The 23,416-nt window shown below is 36.0% G+C and overlaps 1 protein-coding gene across 2 annotated transcripts in view; it reads right to left on the reverse strand.

The window, feature by feature from the left end:
- MTFR1 (mitochondrial fission regulator 1) overlaps positions 1 to 23,416 on the reverse strand; it is a 63,476-nt gene that overhangs the window by 23,795 nt on the left and 16,265 nt on the right. Inside the window, exons 2-4 of one of the 2 annotated variants that reach the window (XM_045455081.1) lie at positions 17,018 to 17,160; positions 10,833 to 10,931; positions 144 to 259 (exon numbers count right to left, since the gene is read on the reverse strand). In XM_045455081.1, coding sequence (XP_045311037.1) covers positions 144 to 259; positions 10,833 to 10,931; positions 17,018 to 17,083 — 281 coding nt within the window. In that variant the 5' untranslated portion in view covers positions 17,084 to 17,160. Of the gene's footprint in view, positions 1 to 143; positions 260 to 5,777; positions 6,239 to 10,832; positions 10,932 to 17,017; positions 17,161 to 23,416 lie in introns of those variants that run through there. The other variant, XM_045455082.1, reaches the window with a different exon arrangement.

Here is a 23,416-nt window from a genome sequence, read left to right on the forward strand (position 1 = left end):
AACAGAAAAGAAGACTACTTGTGAAAAATAACTGGGTTAGTTACTAGAAATCAAATTAGGCTACTAAAAGAAAATATTGCAAATGTATCACCCTTTAAAATCATAAATACTGCATCTCAGCTCTGAGAGCCTTCCAGACTAACCTTCGTCTTGTTGAACACTCTTCTTCTTCGTTGGCTACCCATCCAACATCAGCAAAAGACACCACTGCATCCTCTCCTGGATGGCTAGGGCTCCATTCTGTTGTAGGGCTGGTAAGCTATAAGTTATAAACAGGAAAGGTGTTTGTCACCAAAATGTTAGAATAAAACTTTTTAATCACCCAAAGGAAAATCATCAGCTCTGGTGTTACAAACACATGGACAGTTTCTAACATCTCCATTGAAGGTCCCCACAAAAAGAACATCAGTTATGTTGTATCGTTGCCTAATAGGTTTATGACAATCTCTGAATTATAACTTAACTTTATTCAATTTTTATTTTACAGGTCAAATGAGATTGGCTTTAAAAACAAGCCAACAGGGGTACACGGGTGGCTCAGTGGGTTAAGCGTCCAACTTGTGATTCCGGCTCGGGTCATGATCTCACGGTTTGTGGGTTCGAGCCCAGCATGGGGCTCTGTGTTGACAGTGTGGAACTTGTTTGGGATTTCCTCTCTCTCCCTCTATGCCCCTCCCAGCTTGTGTGTGCATTCTCTCTTTCAAAATAAATGAACTAAAAACAAAACAAAAGTCTTAAAAAAAAAAAAAGCCAACAAATACCTGTGTTCATGCTAAAATATTATAAAATTTTTTAGAATTTAAGCATTAAAAAAATCAATTTTTCTGAAGAGATTTAGTCAAAAAAAGGATAATAATAAGAACAAGCAAGCGATACATGTGCTAAATTTGGGAATATTTTAAAATGGATTCGTATATACAGATGCTGTTAAAATGCTGAAAATAACATTTTTAAAGATTTTTTTTTAATGTTTACTTATTTCTGAGAGTGAGACAGAGCACGAGCAAGGGAGGGGCAGAGAGAGAGAGACACAGAGTCCGAAGCAGGCTCCAGGCTCTGGGCTGTCAGCACAAAGCCCGACGCAGGGCTCGAACTCATGACCTATGAGATCATGACATGAGCTGAAGTCAGACACTTAACCAACTGAGCCACCCAGGTGCCCCTGAAAATACATTGTTTTAAATCATGATTTTTAAAGTATTAACTATATTAAAGAACAAAACAAATAGAATTCTCTAGCTAAAGTTTAACCACATAAATGACAGAATATTCTGAAATACAAAGAAAAAGCATGCAAGTTCTGAAATTTACCTTGGAAAGTAGATGGAAAGATAATTAAATTAAAGTGTTGTCATAAGTGTAATGCCTCAGAGACAGATGACCAATGACTAATGATTTTAAAATAAAGCTTTCAGATTAATACTTCCTAAAAGTTAGTAACACTGAGGTTTAAATAAAAAAGAAAATGCAGACTTTTTAAATGAAGAAAAAAGTTAAAAAGGCCAAAGAGATTTACTTATTGACATATTTATCAGAAAAGTTGTGCTGTAACTCATGCTTTGTTTGAACCTTCTCAATACTATCATTGCCAGATCAGGCTTTTGAAGCTACACTTAAATAATGCTTCTTCCTCAACGGTAAAATACACCACGCAAACACATAATACTGAAACAGTTAAATGTCTTTAATATTATGAATAAAATTTTAATTGAACACACTGGCTACTCGTATGTACACTCATTCTGGTACCATAATTACCTAACATTATCAACTTAATAAAGCAGCATTAGAAAACTGACATTTTAATAACACACTAAGAATATCAAGTATTTAAAATGCCTTAAATTACAGCTTTTGGGCAGGACAAAGGTACAGTCAAGAGGGAAAACAGTTGTATTAAAGGAGTAAATATTTAAGAATCTAATCCCAGGCAAGAACAAAAAATAAACAAAAACTAATAATGGAATTAAGATGAAAAGCCTTTCAAAATACAAATGTTTTAGGGGCACCTGGGTTGTTCAGTTGATTAAACATCTGACTTCAGCTCAGGTCATGATCTCATGGTTCGTGGGTTCAAGCCCCACATTGGGCTCTGTGCTGACAGCTCTGGAGCCTGTTTGGATTCTGTCTCCCTCCCTCTCTGCCCCTGCCTCGCTCATGCTCTGTCTCTCTCACAAATAAACAAAAAAAATTTTTTTAATACAAATGTTTTAAAGCATGTACTTGAATAAGAGAAGAAAAGTAAACACTTTAGGAAGTACATTACCAAGGGATACAATCAGAGAAAAATCGAAAGGATTTTTATACTTCTCCCCCATTACATTTTAGATATTTATCCAAATAAGTCAATAAACACACAGATATTCAGTCAATGGATATCTCATACAACTTAAATTAACATAACTCAAATGGGCATCAATTTGATCTTAAGAGCCAGAGAAATCTGGCAATATTATTCCTATCCACTATTGAAAAGAGAATGATGGGGGTGCCCAGGTGACTCAGCAGGTTGAGAGTCCAACTTCGTTCAGCTCAGGTCATGATCTCGCAGTTCATGTGAGTTTGAGCCCCACATTGGGGTCACTACTGTTAGCCTGTCAGTGCAAAGCCTGCTTCAGATCCTCTCTCTGACCCTCCCCAACTTGTGCTTGCTCAAAAATAAATACTAAAAAAAAGAAAAGACAAAAGAAAACAGAATCATGTATTAACATTCCCATAACACTGTATTAGGGAGATTCCAAGTGGATTACATGGAAATACTTAAACAAAAAGGTCTCCAAGCCCTGTGGAAACTCCTAGAAGGAACACAGCATTTAATGGGCTATTCTGTACAAGTGAAAGATCATAAAAGTAAAACGTGAATGAAGATGCTAGTTCATGAAGATCAGTCTGTTTATAACTATTTTAGAAAATAAAATTGTAGGGGCTCCTGGGTGGCTCAGTTGGTTAAGTGTATGACTCTTGATTTTAGCTCAGGTCATGATAATCTCATGCTCATGAGATCAAGCCCAATGTCAGGCTCCACCCCGGGCATGGAGCCTGCTTGGGATTCTCTCTCTCTCTCTCTCTCTCTCTCTCTCTGCCCCTCTCCCCTGCTCATGCTCTTAAACTAATTTTTAAAAATGATAGTAAATAAAATTTTATTTCAATAGTTACTAGTTTGTTGGAAGTGAGGTATATTTAAGACAAGTAAAATGAAGTTTTGACCTCAAGACTTCTTACTTTCCCACAAAAGTTACAAAAATTAGTTTTCTTCCTAGATATTTGTTTATAAAAGGAGAAAAATGATACTTTTCTAAAAACAAATATTTAAAAACATAAATCAACCCATTTTTGACAGCTTTTCAGAGTATTTTATAATGTAAAGATCAAACAATGTATCTAAATTTTACATCTGTAGTACCTTCAACACATTAAAGATGAAATGTTGCTTTCTGCATACACTTTAAAAAACAAAAATTTTCCATTGACTTAGTTTACAATCTTACTAAGAAATTATTCTAGGTAATCACCAAAATAATACCCTGTCTATATAACACATGTTCAATGAGATGAAAATATTGACACTGTCAAGAACCAATTCCAGAATTGATCATATCTGTATCATTACTAATGGACATCCTGCCCCACAGAACAGTCATCTTAATATTTAAGTCACATATCTACATAACAGTGATTTATGCCATTAAACAAGAAACAAAAAAAAAGGCTAACAAAGTCCCTGGGGAAACCAAACTCATCCAAAAGACAAAATAAAACTGAAAATACAGTAACACTAATCTTATTTTAAAGATTTAAAGTTGTTGCTGAGGGGCGCCTGGGTGGCTCAGTCGGTTAAGCGTCCGACGTCGGCTCAGGTCATGATCTCACGGTCCGTGACTTCGAGCCCCGCGTCGGGCTCTAGGCTGACCGCTCAGAGCCTGGACCCTGTTTCAGATTCTGTGTCTCCCTCTCTCTCTGCCCCTCCCCTGTTCATGCTCTGTCTCTGTCTCAAAAACAAATAAACGTTAAAAAAAATAAATAAATAAAGTTGTTGCTGAAATGCGCACTGAGTAACAAGAATGGAATAGGAGGGGCGCCTGGTTGGCTCAGTCAATTAAGCGTCCGACTTCAGCTCAGGTCATGATCCTGCGCTTCCTGGGTTCGAGCCCCGTGTCAAGTTCTGTGATGACAGCTCGGAGCCTGGACCCTGCTTCAGATTCTGTATCTCTCTCCCCTCTCTCTGCCCCTCCCCAGCTTGCACTCTGTCTCCCAAAAATAAATAGATATTTTAAAAAATTTTAAATAAAAAAGAATGGAATAGTAAAGACAATTCACTTAATTAAGTACCAGTTAAGGTAACATCAGTGCAGGCAAGGGGGCTGATGGCATGGAACTTTTGGAAGTACAATTTAGATGGCACTACTGACATGCATGGATGACCAATGGGAAGTTTGAAAAAGACAAAGCCAACTTACTGAAAGTTCCAGCAAGGTCCTGTCCTATCATAGCTATCGTTGTGACAGAGGAAAAAAAACAAAACAAAACACACAGTGAAGAAAGAATAGAAAATTTTTTTTTTCCAAAATCAAGGGCATTATAAAATTTTAAATTAAAATTAGTATTTATTGATTTGTAAGTATCCAAATTCCTTCCAGAAAGTATGAAAAGTATTTCATTCAGAGCAAAAATTCAGTAGCAGCATTATTATTTTTACTGATCTTAAGTTTAATTCAACATCTGGTACAACTTAAATTACCCAAAATTCAATTATATTTCAAAAATTTTACTACAGTAACTTTAGATAATTTTTAATATTCTGATAATGTAAAACTATACCAACTATACCAGGACAAATGATTTAATAAAATGCATGAAAGAAAAATACACAGCTTGTATAAAAGTTGAAATACTTAGAATAAAATATTAGAAGAGCTAATTTTGTCCTAATGTGACTTTTCAGAAAATAAATACACTGGTACTAGGAACCAGGATTCTCTCAGTTTCTTGCCAAAAAGGGTATAATAGTAAATAGACTCAGTGTATTTTCCACCATTTGTTTATATTCCAATGCAAAACATGTATTAAAAGCAGCACAGCAAAATAATAATCTTTAACTTTTTAAAATAAAAATCTCTACGCTTTTACTAACAGATTTAATTCTTTTTCTACTAATTCTTGCCATAGTTAGAAAAACTGAAAGCAAAATTTCTATATTTTAATATAGTCACATACAGTGACACCAACAGGCCACACAATATACCTGTGTAAAGAACACTAAATTCAATACTCTGGCCAAGACTCAGCCACTCATGTTTCTGAGTAGAATGTCACTTTTTAAAAAGTGAGTATTTATTAAAGCTTTCTATTCATGCACCTAAACTGAGGCAGGGTAGGAAGAGAAGGTGAGGAGGGAACAGGGACAGGAAAGACATCAGAGAGACAAAGGGAGAGAAATGTGTCTCTCTCTCAAAATAACCTAAGAAGGTAAGTAACAGGATCCCCTGGAGAAACTAATCTTTAAGAAATCAATTACTGAGAATGGATAAAACATCACAATCGTTCATTGTTTAGAGTTACACTTCAAATTACAGTGCCACACTACCAAATTTATCAAACATAATACTGTATCTGCATCTCGCTCTTAATGGCCATTTGAGAGCGAAAATTACCAAGAAGTTTTAACATCACATAGAGTATGACATCACATGCTAGCATATTCCAGAATACTGAAGAGTAACTGAACAAAAAAAGTGTTAAATTTAACAGTTAGTTTTAGTATTAATCCAGGCACTTACCTTCACATGGCTCAGACACCAAAGACCACCAGACCACATGAAGTCCCACCAGCCTTCTCTTAGCTCCTCAAACTATAACTTCTGTCTTGCCTGTTCCAGAACCTATGCACATACTCTCTTCCACCAACTCCACCCCTTACCCCAACTGTGAAGAGCTGGCTCCTTCTAATCTTTACCTGTCATTCCTCCAAAGGCGCCTTTCCAAACAAACCACCAATTCTTATCCTGCCCCATGCTATACTATGTTTTCTTCACAGCATTTAGTATAAATTATATGTCTATTAGAATATTTACTTGTTAAATATCTCTCCCACTGAATCAAATCCCAATAAGGACAGAGATCATGTCTTTTTGGTCCACCATTGATCAACAGCCCCTAGAATAATGTAGATTTCAAGTTTATTTGCTAAATAAAGATGGGCTGTGACTAGTGGCTATTTTACTTCCAGATTTTGTCACGGGGTGTGAACTTTAGTAGAATTTCATTCATTACTTGTTTGTTTACAGAACATTACCTCTACAGTTCCAACAACTCCTAGCAACCCCAGAAAACAGAGGAGTGGGCAGGGTTTCCACAAGGAAAAAAGGTGGGCCAAGTTAAATTACCCAGAAGTCTGTCAGTTACAAAAGCTGAAAGTCCAACTTCTATACCCACTACCAAGTGGCCCACCCCACTTTTTCTGGTAGTACTCAAGATTATCTCTAATTTTTTTTTGCCTTAAGGTTTTTTTCATATGTAATATTTACCACCCCAATAAGCTGCTTTTGGTTCCACATGTTTAACTCATTCAATTTAAAATTTATAAAATGCACCCCCAAAGTGCTTTTGTAACGATTACTTTTGTAACTGTCAATAGATAATTCTGTTACTGCTTTAAGGAAAATTTTCCCTAGCAAAATGCTAAAATACAATATGTGCCTGAAGTTTTCAACCTCAGCTGCATAAGAAGCTCCTCATAAAACAAACAAAAAAACCCACAAATGTATGAAATTCTGATTTAGTGAGCTTTGAGTAGGACCTATATTCTTCAAAAGCTCTGTGTTTTTGCAGGGAAGGTGGGCATACAAAACTACTTTGCAAGATGGGGCCGGAGAATGAATATTTTGAAAGCTCCTGGTGATTTAAATATGCAAAAAGTATCGAGAACCACTGCAAGTTATAACTTCTGCACCCCATTCCTCCCAATCTTCCAGAGTTCACTGCTTTCTCCAGTTCCTCCATGATCTGAATTTTCTTTTGGTTTCATGAAGCTGGAATAAGTACTAGGAAAAACAAACAAACAAACAAAAAACCTACTTTCTCTTTGTCTTAATCTGGGTTCCTACCCCCAAAGGGGCTATAATATCCAAATATACAAAATGCTTATGGCCAGAAGTGTGTAATTGTGACTCAAGGTTGAAATGTACATTATCTGAAAGGTATAAAAAGGCCAAGGAAAGTTTATTTTTCTTCAATTAAAAGTAAATGTGAAGGGTCTACCAGAATCAAATAAAAAGATTCTGCACAGCAAAAAGAAACAAACACAACTAAAAGGCAACTCACTGAATGGGAGAAGATTTACAAATGACATATCCAATAAAGGGCAATCAAAATATGTAAAGGACTGATACAACTCAATAACCAAAAAACAAATAATCTAATTAAAAATGGGCAAAGATGGGCGCCTGGGTGGCTTAGTCAGTTAAGTGTCCGACTTCAGCTCAGGTCATGATCTCACGGTCTGTGAGTTCAAGCCCTGCATCGGGCTCTGTGCTGTCGGTTCGGAGCCTGGAGCTTGCTTTGGATTCTGTGTCTCCCTCTCTCTCTGCCTCTCCCCCACTCACACTATCAAAAAATGAATAAATGTCAAAAAAAAATTTTTTTTTAAATGGGCAGAAGATATAAACAGACATTTCTCCAAAGAAGATATACAGATGTCCAATAGACACATGCAAAGATGCTCAATATCACTTATCACCAGGGAAATGAAAATCAAAATTACAATGACGGGCACCTGGGTGGCTCAGCTGGGGTTAAGCGTCTGACTTTGGCTCAGGGGGTGTTAAGCGTCTGACTTTGGCTCAGGTCATGATCTCATTCGTTCTTGAGTTTGAGACCTTCATCTGATTCTGCACTGATGGCTCAGAGCCTGGAGCTTGCTTCAAATTGTGTGTCTACCTCTCTCTCTCTCTGCCCCTCCCCCGCTTGTGCACACACTCTCTCTCTCAAAAATAAATAAATATCAAAAAATATATAAAAAGCTTAATTTAACTAAATTATGAAGGGTCTAGAGATCTTGTTTTGAGTCTAAAGTAGCCAACTCATGTCTAGCACTCACAAAACGAAGGACTGGGAAAGGCTATGGGGTTACAGGCAAGTCTCCTTCAAGTAACAAAGCAAAGCAACGCTTTGCTTTTTACACTTATTACCATATTTTATTCCCAGCCCAAAATTTATTGTGCCCATTAACTGGATTAAGGTGTAAATAAATGTGTTGGTCTCTGTTCTGATTTGTGACTCTGTAAGTCTAATTTATAAAATCAGGAGGTGAATTATTTGAATAGCAAGCAAGTTAATTTGCTATTCAACTGTCAGGTGGCAATAATAACAATAAAATCTCCACCACTAGCATGCTTTTTCTGTGCCCTAATTATGTACCAGTTATTATATTCAGAGCTTTACAAGGATTATCTTGTCTAACCCTCACGACAAAAAGTAATGCGCCCATCTTGCCTATCATTACTTGTCTACAAATATATGGGTCAGCTGGTAACAGTGAAAAGATGGTATGATCTGGAAGGAACTATACTGAACTTGAAGATTTCAGAGGTAAAATTGTTTTGAGGGTGACAGAGTCGAGGTGTTACCTATGAGTGTGGGCGGTAGAAAAGAAATGGAACTCAAAGTCAACAGGAATACAGGAAGTAAAGAATATACATTGCTAAGTTCAGACAAATCCTCCAAAAGACTGAAATCACCCAGAACGTCAGAGAGACTGGTTTTGACTACCTAACTCCTGCTTCTGAATTGACCCAGGAATGCCCTATTCTCAAGTTTAATCCATTTCAATTTTTGTCTCCTGAATATGGCCCTAAAATGGTGTCTACTCTCCCGGGGTCCAACTGTGGTCCTCAGTTCCAGACTTTCTATAGAATTTACTCATGCTGGGCTCCTAGACAGTCCAAATATATTCCCTATCAAATCCTCAAATGAGCCAGAAAAATAGCAAAAATGCATTTTCAACTTTATTACTCTAAATTGCATGGTTTTTAAAATTCCACATTTTTACATTTCTGATAGATGTAGTTAAAAAATAATAGAGGATACAAAGGAATAATAGCAGATTTAAAATATCTAACTAGCACATAAAACACTCACTTTAATATTGACCTTGAATTTAAAAAGACTCAGTATGCTATAAAACCACCTGGAAGTTAAAATCTCATTATAAACAAATGTCTTCTGTCTTCCATTATATTCTCAAGTAGGTCACCAGTATTTCTCTGATCTTACTCTCCTATGTTTATCCACCTTTACTCAAATTCAGCTCCTGTACTAAATCTAGTATTCTTAATCCTGCTCATACCCTTTAGGCGACTAATAACAATGAGAAAAAGAATCTCTCCAAGAAACTATACCTGGCTCTGGTATTTCAGCCCAGTAACTATCAAGGCAGATTTGGGTTGTTACTAAAAAATGCTAAATTATCTTCATCTCCTTCGATATATCTCTAGCTACATGAACACAAATGCTGTACCAAGTTCTCCTGCAACTAGGTTAAGTAGACACATAAATGGACAAAAAGAAAATTTTAATACAACTGAGCAATCAGAAAAAAGTTAATAAGCCTCAGTTAACACAACAGTTATTTGAAGGAAGTTGGCAAATGAAGCAATCAGCAATTTGTGTCTAACTGAATTCTCAGAAATTGTGCCTGAGAATTACCACCAGAGATTTCTTCTTTTTATTTTTTTAAAGCCTATAAATTGATGAAAAAAAAATTACTTCTTGGAAAGTTCCAATCTGTCAATTTCTAGATTGATGCACAAAAGTTTTGCCAGTCAATATGCAAGCAGGATTATGAATGAGCACAACAATGAACAACCTTGTTAGTCAACCTGAACAAATGCTAATTTCTACCACTTACTTAGGAACAGATTTTTACCTCTATCTGCCAGGAGTGCTGATTTATGAGTAAGACATAATATCAAATAAGCTTTCAGGGGGCACTTCTGAGCTTTGGATTATGAATTAAATACATCTTCCACATTTCGCATGCTAATCCATTATTATTTAAAACTGGTGTAGATATCTGCTGAACTTTATATTCTTAAATGTCAAACTGAAACGTTTTGTAGTATTACTGTTGTGAAGAATTAATGAAAAACAAGAACATGTCTAACACTATTACAACAAAAAGGAACAAAGCCCAAATCACGAAAATAACAATTTGTCTCCAAGCAAAGAGTAGAGTTGCTCTCAATTTGGTGCTATCAGAGGTAACTAAGACCTAAGCATTCTAAAGTATTCCCAATTCAGGGTTTCCCTGTTATCTCATTCAGAGAACCACAATTACCTCTTTGTCTTGACACTGTCGTTATCCAGGCAATGGTTCCTACAATTAATGCTAAGCTTTAAACCTAGGACGGAGAAAGCACCTTACAAGGCATCCACAGATACATCTAAAAATAAACTAGGGGAACAGAGTGGCTGTCCAGATAAGAAGGTATAATAACTAAAGAAAACAATGGTGGTACCTGAAGCGCCTCTAAAGTCACATAAGGCCATGTCCAAGGTCACCTGGGAATTAACAACTACTTGGCTTATGATATGCTTCTAAATCTTAGTATATGTATTCTTAAGAAGGATAAATGTCTTAAAGAGCTTTAAAAAGCTTGAATAATCACTTCACAGAGGAAGTAAAATCAGAAAGACTTTACTATAGTTTTATTGTCTTTTATTGGTAGCAGCATCAATGGGGGAAAGGTTCTAAAATACTTTTAAAGCTGTCTTGCCTACTTGTATTTCTAATGTACATATTAATATAAAGTTTTGAAACATATAAAATATAGTACCTGAAACTGAACTCTTGGACACTGGATCAGAGATAAATTAGTACCAATTTTCCTTACGATACTTCGAGATGAACCATATGGCTTCCCAGACCAAAGTACCTGAGGAAATAGGAAAAACCAAAGTTTAATTACAAAGGTAATAAAACTGTTACTACAAAGCACTGGACAGTTAATTTAACAAAATATTCACACATTAATTATGGAATCAGAATGCTTTAAATGTTATGGGAAATGACCTAATATTTCTCAAGTAAAAGTGAAAATATATATATATATATACATATATATATATATATATATATATAGCTGGTTGTAATTAACACAATAAGGTTTAATTTAAGGCATTATATAAAAAATACAGAAGAATAATAATTGTAAAACAGAATTACATTTGGAGTAAAAACTTCGCATTTTCACTGTTTTCATTCTATTCTGCAAAGGAAACAATTTTTATCATCTCTGCTGTTTTTTTTAAAGTTTTAGAATTTTAAATACATATACATTTTTTAAAACCGTGAGTGTTTGTTATAATGGACTTTTCAAAACAAATCCAAATCAGTACAAAGTTCAGAATCTGAATTTGTACCATTCAGGGTGCTTCATTTTTTGCTACACAAGAATGTCTGGTCAAGGGGGAGTGTGGGCTAAAATTCAGCTACACTGCATCTTCTTATGAGGCCTTATCCCCAGGGAAAAGGTGTCTTTTCCCAATTTACACAAAGGTACTAGGTGGGCTTGTAGTGAGTGACCCTAATGAGCAGAATTTCTCACATAAAATCACAATACACTCAGGACATTATGCTATGCTTAATGCAAAAACAAAAACAAACTCCCAAAGCAGAAAGCAAACAAAAAAAACACACATGTAGAATGTTAAATCATTATAAAGTACCTGGAAACTTCTCCCCAAGTATATGATTTTTCCTTAAAGAGAAAAACTATCCGTTTTGAGTGCTATACTTGAAAGCCTGGGCAGAGAGGCAAAGACAGGTGGTATGCTATTAAAAGCAATTTAAAAAGAAAAGAATGAGAATGATATGATCATTATACTTAATTCATTAAATTTTAACATTCAATCATATCCTTAAACTAAATAATACCAAATCAGCTGGCATGTATTCTGAGCAACAGACACTGACCCCTTTTTAAAGTCACTCCATGGCCATTCTAATTTAAAGAATGGAATCACCTTAACATATGCAATATGACCAAGGAAGAAATAAAGTAAACAGCACTGGCTCCAACACATAACCCAAATTAGACATTTAAACCATTCTAAAAGCATGCACAACTTGTAAAATGAGCATAGAAGTAACCTGACTTCTTAGATTTTTAGCAACCAAATCCAATTACAGATAACAGTATGACTCAATGTGAGGATCATGGGGGTATATGTAATACCTCCAGAATATGCCTCAGCTTTTATATAATTCAGCACTAATATGTTCAGAGTTTCACTATCACCTGAGAGAGTTCCAGAAAGTATTAGAACCTACACTGGCTACCACAACCAGTAAAAACTGTAACTCTTGCTTTGGAAATATAAACTGAAAAGATGGCACAGACTGGAAAATAGGTCAGTAGAAAGATAAGACTAGATCAATACTGAAATATGAATATTAAATAAAGAATATAAGAGGCGAAGCTACTGTGAAGCTTAGAAGAGAATTACTTGTAATTCAGGAATCCGAATCATTCACACCAATGATCATACAGAGGATTATCATACGAATAGTATTAATAACACAAGAGGACTAAGAGAAGAAAAATATCTGACTAGAGAAAAATGGGAAGCATCACAGTTTTACAAATTCAACATAAAAGGCCAAGGAAAAATAAGTTCATGGACAAGTAATTCTAAAACCATATTTAAGCAAACTCTACCTTATACATGTTCATAGGTCTTAATCTTATAAAAAGAAATCCACAGGGCAATAGCAACTATACCATTCAATCATTCTCCTCTTGAATCTTGTATTTAGTCACAAGTCAAAACTCTCCTATGATGCCAGAGCAGTGGAACACTATTTATGCATCACAATGTGACAATTAAGAGTCTAAAGTTAACCTCCCATGCCTCCAGTAAGCAAGATCTTAACTGGAGATGAAGAGGACAAAAAGCTCACAAAGAAAAATTTGAAAAGGATTTGCCAAGGTCAGGGACTAATGTTTCTGCCAACTTTTAGCATTCCTTGCTACGCATGCTTCAGGGCTAAGTTTCAACTATTATCTTCCCATCTGCTTAATATCAGGAGGAAAGAATACCAGGTGACTTCTACAAGTGAAGGTGGCCAGAGATTCAGCTTTTACTTATAAGGACTAAGTAGACTACTCAGGATTTTTATACAAAGTTAAAGGAAATAAAAACAGATCGCTTTATGGGATTTTTTTTTCAAGTATATGCAGTAGACTAACAATGCTTTTCTGTTACCTGGGAATTGCACGGCACGTAGCACCAGAGATATGAAGAAAGGTCTATGTACGCTAATGACTGGAATATTGAGAAAGAAGAGTCATAAAACCTTTACTCAACTGTTGGAAAAAGTGAGGGGAAAGAGCAGCTAACTTTCAGGAACTCTAAAACTAGGTCCCACTTTATTTTTTCTATTCAGCCCTCATGGAGTGGGAGAAATTGTAAATGGCTGTGAAGAAATAATGAACAGATGGTACTGAAAAGTCACCATCTGTGCACTGGGAGACTGTAAGGCCCAAGTGTATCTCCTACCCTAACTGGTGGCTGAACTGTTGTCTTGTCAGTATACTGGAGAAGGGAAGACTTCCTCTAAAGATAAATTGCCATTAGTATTTTTTCAGATGTAAGAGAGGGGGAAGGAGAAACTGCCACTGCTAGATACTTTGATTTAAGAAATAAAAATTCAATTCCATTAGAAAATTATTAAATAGTTATTAAACAGAAAAGCTCTGCTTTGCTTTATTTATAATGACTACTGACAAATAATCTAATCATGAATCTGTGTGCATGTGTGTTTGCATGTCTGGGTCTAGTAATGACAGTCCATAACATTTAGCAACAGTGTTTGAAAGTGATGACAGCAAGGAGGAGGATGACAACAAGAAAGCAATTTGTTCTTTTTTAACATTGTGAAATGCTATTGTAGAAGTGTTGAAGTGTGAGCTTGGAATCTGAAGCTATCATCTGTCTCATCATGATGACTGTACTCAAATTTTATGTGGAAATTCATCTGTTATAGACTAGTTTAATCTATATTACTATTTGAGAGGTAGCATTTAGCAGAAAAAGTACAAATTTAATTCTAAACAAACAGATTTTTCTCAAGATAAGCTATTTCATATTAACACAAAGGTCATTATTCTGAGGGCCACATATCCCTGAAATTACATGCAAAATTTTGTGCATACACAGTATTTTTCTAGAACAAAGTCTGTATCATTAATCAAAATTTCAAGTAGTCTAGGATGCAACAAAGTACAAATCCTTAACTCCAAGGGAGCCAGTGGAAAATCCAAAGTGTGTATTGGGGAGAAGGGGTAGAGATAGGAAGATGAAACTCTATTAACAATTTCAAAATCCCCAATTAAAGATAAGACTTTCCTCAAGTCTCTTCTTCCTTACTCTAAACTCCTAGCCACATTCACCTTCTTCCTCCACAGCACAAAAGGAAAACAAGGTTATAATTCTTAAGTTATTACTGGAAATATATTACTAATGCAAATTAGTAATCTGCTAGAACTGTGGTTATACCTGTAAAACAAAAAATGTTTGGTGAACATAATTTATGCAAAAGAACTAGGTATAGTAAACCAATCAGTGATAGCTATTGCATACAGTGGTGCGGATATGTACAGTGAAATACAAAGAGCTAATCATCACCGGTTGTTCTAATGGCAAAAACAAATCCTTAATCTCAAAGTTTCTTTTTTTCTTTTTAAGAAGATAAAACATGTAAAGATGAAGGTAGTTTCTGCTCTTGGAATACTTTGATTAGTATCAAGTTCATTATCCAACCAATGGGAAAATATGCATTTATTACTAAAAGAGGGAACTAAAAAGTTTTATTTTCAGATGTCCAAAAGCAAAATCTTGGTAGACTATACACTTCCTTACACTTAGGCAGCACACTAAGAGGTCTTAGAAACTAAATAACTCCCAAGGATAAAACTGCTTTATGTTAGAAAAAAGACTTGTTTTTATATAGATTTTCAATTAACTCATTAAAGTTGATGATTATACACTACATACAAAAACAATTTTGGGGGTCTCCAGGGTGGCTCAGTCAGTTAAGCAACTGACTCTTGATTTCAGCTCAGGTCATGATCTCACGGTTTGTGAGATCAAGCCCCACATCGGGCTCTGCACTCACAGCACAGAGCCTGCTAGGGACTGACTGACTCACTCTCTCTCTCTCTCAAAATAAACACTTAGAAAATAAAATCTTGTTCAGTTACTATTAATAGGAAGAGCCCTTAACTGTGATTACAATACAGGGAATAAGTTAATGCTCTGTTACCTGGTCCATTTTTTGATGAAAGGCACACATTTTACCACTCAAAAGAACAAAGCTAAATTAAACGAACAAGCTAAAGAAAGTGTTTGTTATCTGTTCCTGAAACTAAACACTTTGGCTTCATCAGCATTAGTCACATTCACCTGACCTGGGCCAGGAATGGGGGTGAGTGACAGAGAAAAACTATGGAAAATTAAGCATTACTGAATGTAGCTATAGTACATACAAGCCACTGAAGTAGCTGTTTTACATACAGTCCTTTAATCCACAGGCTAACTCTAGAGTAGTGGTTCCTATCTGTAATTTGTAGATGAAGAAAGTAACTGGCAGAGACCAATTTCAGACCCGGAGTTGTTTGAATCAAGGACCTATATCTTTCCTCTAAATTACACTTTTTAAAAATATTATTATTTTTAAGTAATCTCTGTGCCCAACGTGGTGCTTGAACTCATGACCCTGAGATCAAAAGCTGCATGCTCTTCTGACTGAGCCAGTCTGGCACCCCGCCACTAAACTGTAATTCTTACTAAAATTGGAAATAAATAAGAAACATAAATTATAAAGCGTGACTTCTTGGGAATTATATGTTATGAAAGCCTCCCATCTTTCTGAAAGCAACAGAAATTATTTTGCTGTCGGTACTGAAATGTTAATCTACTCTATACAGCCAAATGGTGGTAAATAACAAATGAGAAACACAGTATATAGCTACTTTAAGTGAAGTCCAAAACAGAGAAAGATGTAACTGAAAAAGATGAAAACAGTATTAACTTCACAAACCATTTTCCTACTGCTTATCCTCAAACTAATAATCTTAAAATTATGCAGATATTTAAAAAGGTATTTTTATTTGGTTCTTTGCTTTTTATCTCCAAAGAAAATAGATGTAATGTTGAGGGGTTGGGGGATTTAAAGTTTAACTTTCTCTTAATAAGACATGAGAAAACACAAAATAAAAACAGGAGCAAAAGTAGTGTATTAAAAAGTATACCCATAATCAATTTATGTAACCTGCCTATATCTTTAACAAACAAAATTTAATTTCACATTACAGATGAAAAACATTGAATTTGAAAATGAAAATCAAATATTCCACAAAATACACCTCGCAGAACTACTGCTCTAATAACTTTACACTGGATCTAAAAATAAAAAATATGTATCAGTAGAAAACACTTCAAAAATCAAGATCAGAACTAACCTCTTTGGCATAGAATATTATACTAATTTTTTCTTCATATCTATAGTTGTTATATTTTCAGAGACGTGACTTACCTTTTACTTTAAACAGTTGTATGATAAACCACATTATAACAGCATTCAATATTAATAGTTCTACACACAACATTCAGGGTTGTCAAGTGTTAGTCAAACATTTTATTCATATATATATATATATATATATATATACATATATATATATATATATGTATTTCTTTCCTCACTACTAACAAATGCATTGCTCTTAACAGTCACATGAATATTGGTACATTTTCAATAAAATTTCAATAAAATTTTCATTTTAACCCAGAATGTTACTCTAGTACTTAGGATGCTAGGTAAAGATTCACTTCTATGACTAAAATAAACATATTGAATTTAAAATGTTGGTCATATATAGATTTATTTCACTCTCTCAGAAAAAAATCTTAAAACATACAAGTGTCTGGATTTTAAAAATTAATTTGGAGCACTCACCGATTGCATGCTTACTCCAACCTGTTGAAAAACCATCCTAATTAGGCGCTTAATCCAGCCAAGCATTTAGATGGCAAAGTCTCTCCAAATTTGCATTTCAAGTACTCCAGGCATACATAGCAGCACATGGTCCAATAAGCACACTAAAATTTTAAAATGCAAATACTAAAATGAAATAATTGTTATTTAGAATCTTTGCTGTCTGCAACATGTCTCACAAAGTCTAGTCTAAAACATTTTAAAACTTTGCATGTAGTTTACTTAAGAGAAAACAAATTTTGTTGTGATCAGCTTTAAATAAATAGTACAGTATTTTTTTAATGATTTTTTTTTCCCCAGCCAGGTTTCTTAGTTGGAAGCAATAAAAACCCACTATGAGTAATTTAAGTAGAAAATATTTTTATGAAAAGATATATAGTAGATAATAATGTATATAACAGATAACTGATATATAGGCTACACAGAGCCAGGAAAGACATCCAATACTGGGGCAGAATTGGTCCTGAGAAGACATCACTGCAACTGCTACTGCCCTCCCCGCCCTCCCAGAATAGAACAGTCTGCCAGTTCTCACTTTTCTGCTTCACTGGCTCCTGAGTTGCTGTCCATACTGATGGCATTTGCTTGGCCAAATCTACCTGACTATAGTTACAGATTCTGCCTCCTACCAAAGCCATAAAGAAATTCCAGAAATATGGAACAGGAATTCAGATGCTACAGGGTAAAAAATGACAAAAGTCCTTCCACACTTCTGGCACTATATAACCCCTGCCACTCATCTCCTTCTTCCCCGTCAATATACTATATATCTGATAGAATTAATTTTTCAGAGAGAGCAAAGGAGTAGGGGAGAGGGGCAGAAGAAGAGAGAAAATCTTCAGCAGGCTCCACACTGGCAGGAGGCTTGATCCTACAACTCTGGGATCTTGACCTGAGTCAAAATCCAGAGTCTGATAATCAACTGACTGAACCACCCAGGTGCCCCTCTGTCTGACAGAATTAAATTGTTAAATTGTCATACAGCCTAAACCAGTCTGCTGAAAAGTGTTGGTCTCCAATGAAACAGAGTTTGAACAAAACTATGTCAATGTACTGCTTCCTCATCAAAGCAGTCTTAATTAAAAACAAACAAAATGGCTGAACAAAACAGTTCGGTGTACTTATTATTACTAAGTACTTGGTATTACTAAGTGACTTAGTAATATATTTGATTTACATTCTGATGCAAGCTCATCCCATTACGGACCACAAAAAGAGTTTATGGTCTACACTTTGAAAAAAACTTTATGAATAATTGGGGGAGGGGGAGATAAACGGTGCCACAAATATACCAGACATTGGGTGAAACATGAACTGAAAAGAACCAGGTCCTAATGACAGATGAAAGTATGTAATAATTCTAAGCACTGGCAGAAATATATAATTTATTGATAACTGTGAAATGGTCATGACTAGAACTTTGGTGAGACAGAGACACAGATATATTTTAATGTTACCAATATCTATTACTGCTTGTAAGAATGCCATACTCTGAGAGTTAATGGGAAGAAAAACAGCAAAGGTCCAAAAATAATGTCAAAGCTGGGGGGGAAAAAAAAAAAACAACTACCTGGGAGAAAAAAAGATGGTTTTATGTCAGATTTGAAAACCTATGACTTTTATATATACATACGTATTTTTTGACCTTTTTTTTTTAAGTAGGCCTCATGCCCAATGTGCGGTTTGAACTCACAACCCTGAGATGAAGAGTCACATGTTCTACCAACTAAGCCAGCCAGATGTCTCTAAGATGAAATTTTTTTAAGTTTTACTTATTGGGGCATGTGGGTGGCTCAGTCAGTAAAGTGTCAGACTAGATTTCAGCTCAAGTCATGATCTCATGAGATTGAGCCTTGCTGTTAGCACAGAGCCTGCTTGGGGTTCTTCCTCTCCCTCTCTCTGTCCCTCCCAAGCTCACACACACATGCATCCACTCTCTCAAAGTAAACTTTTTAAAAATCCTATTAAAGTTTTATTATTTAAGTTATCTCTACACTCTTTGTGGGGCTCAAACTAATAACCCCAAGATTAAGAGTCGCACACTCTTCTGAGTCAGTCAAGCAACCCAGCCTATCACTTTTTTAAAATGTAACTTACACAGAAAAGTACACAAATTTTAAGTGTCCAACTTGATGAATTTTTATGTATATATAGACCTGTGTAGCCACCACTCAGTCAAGAGCCCCAGGACCCCAAAAGCCCCCATTCTAACCACTATTCTGACTTTTAAAAAAATGTTTACTTATTTTGAGAGAGAGACGAGGTGCCTGGGTCCCTCAGTCAGTTAAGCGTCTGACTTCAGCTCAGGTCATGATCTTGGGGTTCATGGATTCAAGCCCCGGCATCGGGCTCTGTGCTCAGACCTCAGAGTCTGGAGCCCGCTTCATATTCTGTGTCACCCTCTCTCTGTCCCTCCCCCACTCGCATGCACAAGGAAGAGAGAGAAACCCAAGCAGGCTCTGCCTTGTCAGCACAGAGCCCAACGCAGGGATCATCAGTATCACAAACCTCAAGATCATGACCTGAGCCTAAATCAAGAGTCAGACGCCCAGCTGATTGAGTCACCCAGGCGCCTCTACCATTATTTTAACTTTTATGAGCATTTATTAGTTTTGCCCACTCGATGTATTCTTTTGTGTCTGACTTCTTTCATTTAACAATGTCTGTGAGATTCACATCCTTTGTAAATCAGTTATTTTTCGTTGCTGTTATGTACTGTACCACAATTTACTTACCCAATTTACTGTTCATGAATATTTGGGTTGTTTCCATTTTTTATCTATTACAAATAAAGGTGCTAAAATAATTCTTGCACATAGCATAGAAAGGTACACATAAAAACTCATTTCTCTTGAGGATATGCTCAGAGGTAAAACTGCTACATCACAAGATATACAGACAGTCCCAACTCACAAATGGTTCAACTCATAATTTTTTGACTTTACAATAGTGTGAAAGCAAATACACATTCAGTAGAAAACACATTTCAAATTCTGAATTTTGATCTTTTCCTGGGCTTTCAATATATGGTCGATACTCTCACGTGATGCTGGGCAACAGCAACTATAGCTCCCAGTCAGCCACGTGATCACAGGGTAAACAACTCATAGACTTATAGCCATTCTGAAACCATACAACCATTCTGTTTTTCACTTTTAGAATGGTATTAGGTGATTTTGCCCATCTGTAGGCTAATGTGTTCTCATCACATTTAAGGTAGGCTAGGGTAAGCTATGACATTCAGTAAGTTCTGTGTACTAAATGCATTTTAGACTTATGGTATCTTCAATTTATAATGGGCTTATTGGGACAGAACTCCATCATCAGTCCAGGAAGATCTGTATAAATAAAATATACGGCTACATCTTTAATAGAAACTAACATCTTTCCAAAGGACACTCTCATAAGCAAGTAAATGAAAGAGTTCTAGTTGTGCTACAATACTTTGTCAATACTTGCTTCGTATTGTTGGTATTTTTAAAAAAAATTTTTTTTTTAACGTTTATTTTATTTTTGAGACAGAGACAGAGCATGAACGGGGGAGGGGCAGAGAGAGAGGGAGACACAGAATGGGAAGAAGGGTCCAGGCTCCGAGCCATCAGCCCAGAGCCCGACGCAGGGCTCGAACTAACGGACCGTGAGATCGTGACCTGAGCTGAAGTCAGATGCCTAACCGACTGAGCCACCCAGGCGCCCCGTATTGTTGGTATTTTAAATTTTAGCCATTCTGCTGGGCTCTTTACATGTCTTGGGAGCATTTTGGTATCTTCTCCAAAGTATCTTTTGCTCATTTTTCAAATGGATAGGATTTTTAATATTTTAAAATTATTTTTGCCAAGAAGAGATGTTTTGCAATCTGAGCCAAGGATTGGAGAACACAGGCTTGAATAAAGGAGATGAAATCTAAGAGTGAATGACTAAGAAAAGAAGCCAGAATAGAAACCCCAGGAAATACTTAAGGAACTAGCATAAAAAATAAAAACCCCTGGGGGGAAAATGATCAAAGGGTAGTAGAAAAATAATGACAGAAGTGTTGTCAGCAAAGAAACAAAAAGGAAATTTCAAGAAAGGAAATGGTCCTTGTTAAACGGAAACACACAGGAAAGAGGTCACATAGTCAGTTGGTAGCCTCCTACTGCCAACCTTTCCTCCAAGCCTCTCCACTGTGCTCTCTAGAACGCTTCTTAAAGATAAATGTCCCCTCCTTTCCTGAACTGACACTGGGCTCTCCCTATTTATAATGCTGCTTCAAAGCCTTCTCAAAGGGTTCCTCCTTGCTTACTCTCTCGCTTTATATCAAAGCTATTCCTAATCAACAACTTCTCTGCATTTTGGCCCCCTGAGCACTAGTAAATCAATAAATGTATCTTCTATTTGCCAGTGCTAGGTGATTTTAATATTCAGACATGACACATCCCAGAGACTACTGTGTAAGCCCATTCATATAAAGAACCAAACCAGGTAAAATTAAAAGTAAGCTAATCACAGATCAGATTTTTTTTTTTTTTCCAAGTTTTGTTTTGTTCTGTTTTGCTGTTGAAGACAGGGGTCCTGACTGGCAGGTCTGAGAGGGATTTCTAAGGGTGCTGGCAATACTCTGATCTCTTAACATAGACACTTAGGTATGTTTATTCTATGAAACTGTAGGAGAGTTGAAAATACTGACTCTACCTTTAGTCTTTCATCTTGCTCATATCTGCTCGCTCAATGATCTCTCTTGGGTATATGTGTTCCTGACCCCTTGGAGATTAATATACATCCCTCAGAAATGCCTGCCAAGGAGGCTTGCTTTGGCCTCCCATGAATCTGTTAGAGGTAACAGTCTTTCCCTCTCAGGTCTGTTAAAGGTTAGCTGTCAATTAAGCGCCTGCAAGCCCTCTGATCTCACTAAGACTAAAATGCCCTCCTGCACATTCTATAAAAATCTGTAGGCTAAGATCCGGACTTTTCAGGGAATAGCTGCATAGATGTCCAGATTATCATCCAACCAACCCTGTCAGTAAATTACCCAGAATAAAACGCTGTGTCAACTGTATGGAGTTGCCTGTTGTGCTTTTCAGTCTTAAGTGTCTTCTCAGTTTGGAGGATACTTTGTAGTCCTTCCTCCACCTACCAACAGAAACTTATCAAGATGTATCCTTACATACTTTCCTTAATGTAAGTTATACCTCAAATAAAAGCTTTAAAAACATACATAACCTTTGACCAACTTATGCAACTTTCAGGAATTTCTCTCAAAAGCATTGTATGTAATAACACATGTGTAAAGATATTGTCTACAGTGCTTTTTCTAACCACAAAACTGGGATCAACCTTAATGTTTATCAATAAAACAATTGTTAAATTACAATATACTCATATTAGAAAATATTATGCATCTATTGAGTGAAGTCCAGATGGTAATTACACCTGTGATGAGCATAACACAATGTATAAACTTATTGAATCACTATGTTGTACACCTAAAAGTAATGTAACATTGTTGTGTTAACTATTCTCAATTTTTTTAAAAAAGTAACAGTCTACATAATGACTCGCTGGAATATACATGATACAGCAAGAATAATGTTTTGTTTTTTTAGGAAGAATATGTTAAGTATGATCTTATTTCTGTAAAAAACAAAAATCTTCAACCATTTTTTTTTTAATGTTTATTTTTGAGAGAGCCCAAGTGAGGGAGGGGCAGAGAAGGGCAGACAGAGGATCTGAAGCAGGCTCTGCACTGACAGCAGCAAGCCTGATGCAGGTCTCAAACTCACTAACCGTGAGATCATGACCTGTGCTAAAGTCAGATGCTCAACCAACTGAGCCACCCAGATGCCCCAAGCCTCAACCTTTTTATTTATAGAAAGATACACATCAAACTCTTAAAAATGGCCAGAGCAGGTAGAAGTGGACTTTTCTTTGTATGGTTTACTTTTCATTTAAAAACAAAATCTAGGAGCACCTGGCTGGCTCGGTCAGAAGAGCATGCGACTCTTCATCTAGGGGTTGAGTTCGAGCGCCACCTTGGGTTATAGAGATGAAATAAACTTAAAAAAAAAAAAATCTAGAAAAAAAGAATCTCACCTTCTAGCTTTCCCTCAGATACTCCTCTGACCTACCCTGTCCATACTGAGACCTTCGGTCTATTCTTCCCTGCAATTTTCATCAACCTAATCAATCCCTTTCCACCTTCACTTTCTTCTACCCCCATGCAGCCAAAAATCACTTGAACCACTCTGTGTCAGTATTTTCAACTCCTTACTCTACTGCTCTATTTCTACAAACCACAACTTGATTAATCCAACAGGCTTCATTTCCTACAATTGGACTTAGAAAAATTACGAAATCTCACATTTTGATGTTGCTACAAAAATG

This window comes from Leopardus geoffroyi, chromosome C3 (genome assembly GCF_018350155.1).
Source record: "Leopardus geoffroyi isolate Oge1 chromosome C3, O.geoffroyi_Oge1_pat1.0, whole genome shotgun sequence".
In the NCBI taxonomy this organism is placed as follows: Eukaryota; Metazoa; Chordata; class Mammalia; order Carnivora; family Felidae; genus Leopardus; species Leopardus geoffroyi.